At 41.1% G+C, this 2,823-nt stretch overlaps 1 protein-coding gene across 1 annotated transcript; it reads right to left on the bottom strand.

Moving 5' to 3' along the window:
- Window positions 1–690: 690 nt before the first annotated feature.
- Window positions 691–1,532, bottom strand: LOC102666549 (uncharacterized). Its single transcript, XM_006580665.1, has 3 exons — window positions 1,367–1,532; window positions 960–1,159; window positions 691–882 (listed from the first exon to the last, which is right to left on the bottom strand). Exons 1-3 carry the CDS (start codon window positions 1,530–1,532, stop codon window positions 691–693), a joined length of 558 nt encoding a protein of 185 aa, XP_006580728.1.
- Window positions 1,533–2,823: the final 1,291 nt, after the last annotated feature.

Here is a 2,823-nt window from a genome sequence, read left to right as displayed (position 1 = left end):
GATGCAATAGACTGTAATTGCTATAGCCAAACAACGTAATTTTCCTTGAACACCTGATGTGGATCTGCCCCTAATTAAAGAGTCAATAATGCGCTGTAAAGAAGTGAAACGCCTGCAGAAAGGAGCCAAATCACGAATGTGAGCCCAAACTTGGAGAGATTTCCTGCAAGAAAAGAACAAATAAGCATTTGACTCAGCCTCATTTGAACATAAAGGGCAAAGGGAACCCTTGTTCAAAAAAGCAATTTTGTCAAGAGTAAGCAGCCGGTTCCTTTTAGCAAGCCACAGAATGAAAGACATCTTAAGGGGGATTGCTGGGTTCCATATAACAGAACACCAACTAACAGTAGGCTTGACACCTCTAATGTATTCATAGACTTTGCCAACAAGCAATTGTTCATTGGTGCTCCAAGATTGAATCCTCTTTTTGGCCTCTTCCGTACTTAGCTCTTTGGAGATAATAAAGTCCCTTATTTGAATGATTTTCTTTATCAAAACTGAATCTGATGAAGAAGTATTGTAATTCCACACATCGCTCCCTTTGAAATAGTAATGGTGAACCCACCGAACCCATAAAGAATCTTTCTTACAATGAAAGTCCCACAGGATACGGGAAAGAAGCGCAAGGTTCCAGTCCTTGAGATTAAAAAGGCCTAAGCCCCCTTCTTTTTTCAGAGAACAAACTACTGACTAAGTAACCAAGGGCTTGTTTTTGCCAATATCCACTTTGCCCCACAGAAAATTACGGCACGAAGCATTGATTCGATCCATAACAGATTGCGGCAAAGGAAAAATCCCCATCCAGAAATTCACAATTCCTTGAATAACTGCTCTGATCAACTCTAACTTACCTGCATAAGATAAAGACTTCTTGCTCCATCCCTGAATCAGGCCAGTAATCTTGGAAAGCAAGGGAGCATAATGACATACATTTAATCTAGATGATAAAAGGGGAACACCCAAGTAAGCTGTTGAATATGAGAAAGCTCATGAGGCCTAATACCGGCTGAGTATATGGAAGATTTATCAGAGCTGATGGAAAGCCCTGAAACCCTACAGAAGTGCTGAAGCTTGGCAAACATAGTTGACACGGAAGGGATATCTCCTCTAGATAGAAGCATAACATCATATGCAAAAGCCAAATGAGATAGTTGAATACCTGCACAGTTGGGATGAAATTTAAAATTGGCATCATCCTTGAGGCTGCTCATATCTCTGGAAAAGTGCTCCAAACAGAGCACAAACAGATAAGGGGAGAGAGGATTCCCTTGTCTAAGACCCCGCTATCCTTTGAAGTGACCATAAATGAATCCATTGACTGCCACACTAAAGGAAGTGGAAGAAACACATTCCATGATCAAAGTACAGAACTGGGCTGGGAAGCCAATGGACTTAAGCATCCAATCCAAGAATTCCCAGGAAATGGAATCATAAGCTTTATGCAAGTCAATTTTCAGGAGGCATCTCGGAGAGGATCTTTTCCGGGCATATTTGCGCAAAATCTCTTGAACTAGGAAGATGTTGTCCATCATCTTTCTGTTCTTAATGAAAGCAGTTTGAGTTTCCCCAATAATAGTCTCAAGCACTGGGGCTATGCAGTTGGCCAGAATTTTAGACACAATCTTGTATAACAAATTACAGCAAGATATGGGTCTAAAATGGTTAACCTGGGAGGCCTGATCATGCTTAGGAATAAGCGCAATAATAGCATGGTTGAGCTACTTTAGAAGTTTTCCAGTTGTAAAGAATTCATTAACCGCTGCAAAGATATCATCATCAATGATATTCCAAGCCTTCTTGAAGAATAAAACATTGAAACCATCTGGCCCAGGAGCTTTATTGTTATCCATCACAAAAATAACGTTCCAAACCTCTTGCTTAGAAGTAGGACAAAGTAAGGCCGCAAAGCAATCGGTGGGAACCTTAGGACCCCTGTTGCAGATCGAAATGGAAGGAATTTGGGTCAGCTCATGAGCACTAAACAAATTCCTAAAGTGATTCACAAAAGCAAGGGCAATTTCATCTTGGGAGGAAGTGTTATGCCCATCCTCTAGCTTTATGGCAGTAATAAACTGGTTGTGTCTGTTGCGCTTGATTAAAGCATGAAAGAATTTGGAGCATTTATCAGCCTGCAGGAGATATTTATTTTTGATGAGCTGAGCAAATTTCATAGACTCCGCTTTTCTAAGCATAATGGTCTGCCCTCTAGTGCGGTTTGCCAGAGCAAGAAGGGAAGGATCCTGAGGATTTTGCTTTAGAGAATTAAGCACACTGTTATATTCAGCCTCAGCTACCTCCACTCGGTTGGAGATGTTGCTGAACTCCTGCTTAAAAAGATTCTTCAAGGGAGCTTTAAGAGCTTTCAATTTCTTACAGACCTTGAACATGCTACAGCCATGAATATTTTGCTTCCAGCCATCTGCAACAATTCTTAAGAAATTTGGATGATCCACAATAGCATTATTGAATTTAAATGGAGAATTACCTCTAGGCACTACCAACTCAGTGGTGACAACTAGAGGAGTATGGTCTGAAATAGAAATAAACTCCATAACTTCACAAGCAGAATTTCCAAAGGAATTGAACCAGGCCTGGTTACATAAAGCTCTGTCCAGTTTGCTCCACACCCTGCCATTAGTCCATGTGTACAAGGGGCCATGAGTGTTGATGCTCCCCAACCCCAGGTCAGAATAGCAATCAACAAAATCTTGCAACTCATAAGCATTGGGCTCAACTCCATTGAAACGGTCGGTGGGAGACATAATGGAGTTGAAGTCACCAAGGAGGAGCCAAGGACAACTCATATTAGCATTGATACTATTC

This window comes from Glycine max, chromosome 5 (assembly GCF_000004515.6).
Source record: "Glycine max cultivar Williams 82 chromosome 5, Glycine_max_v4.0, whole genome shotgun sequence".
NCBI lineage: Eukaryota > Viridiplantae > Streptophyta > Magnoliopsida > Fabales > Fabaceae > Glycine > Glycine max.
This window is presented reverse-complemented; position numbering and strand designations above follow the sequence as displayed.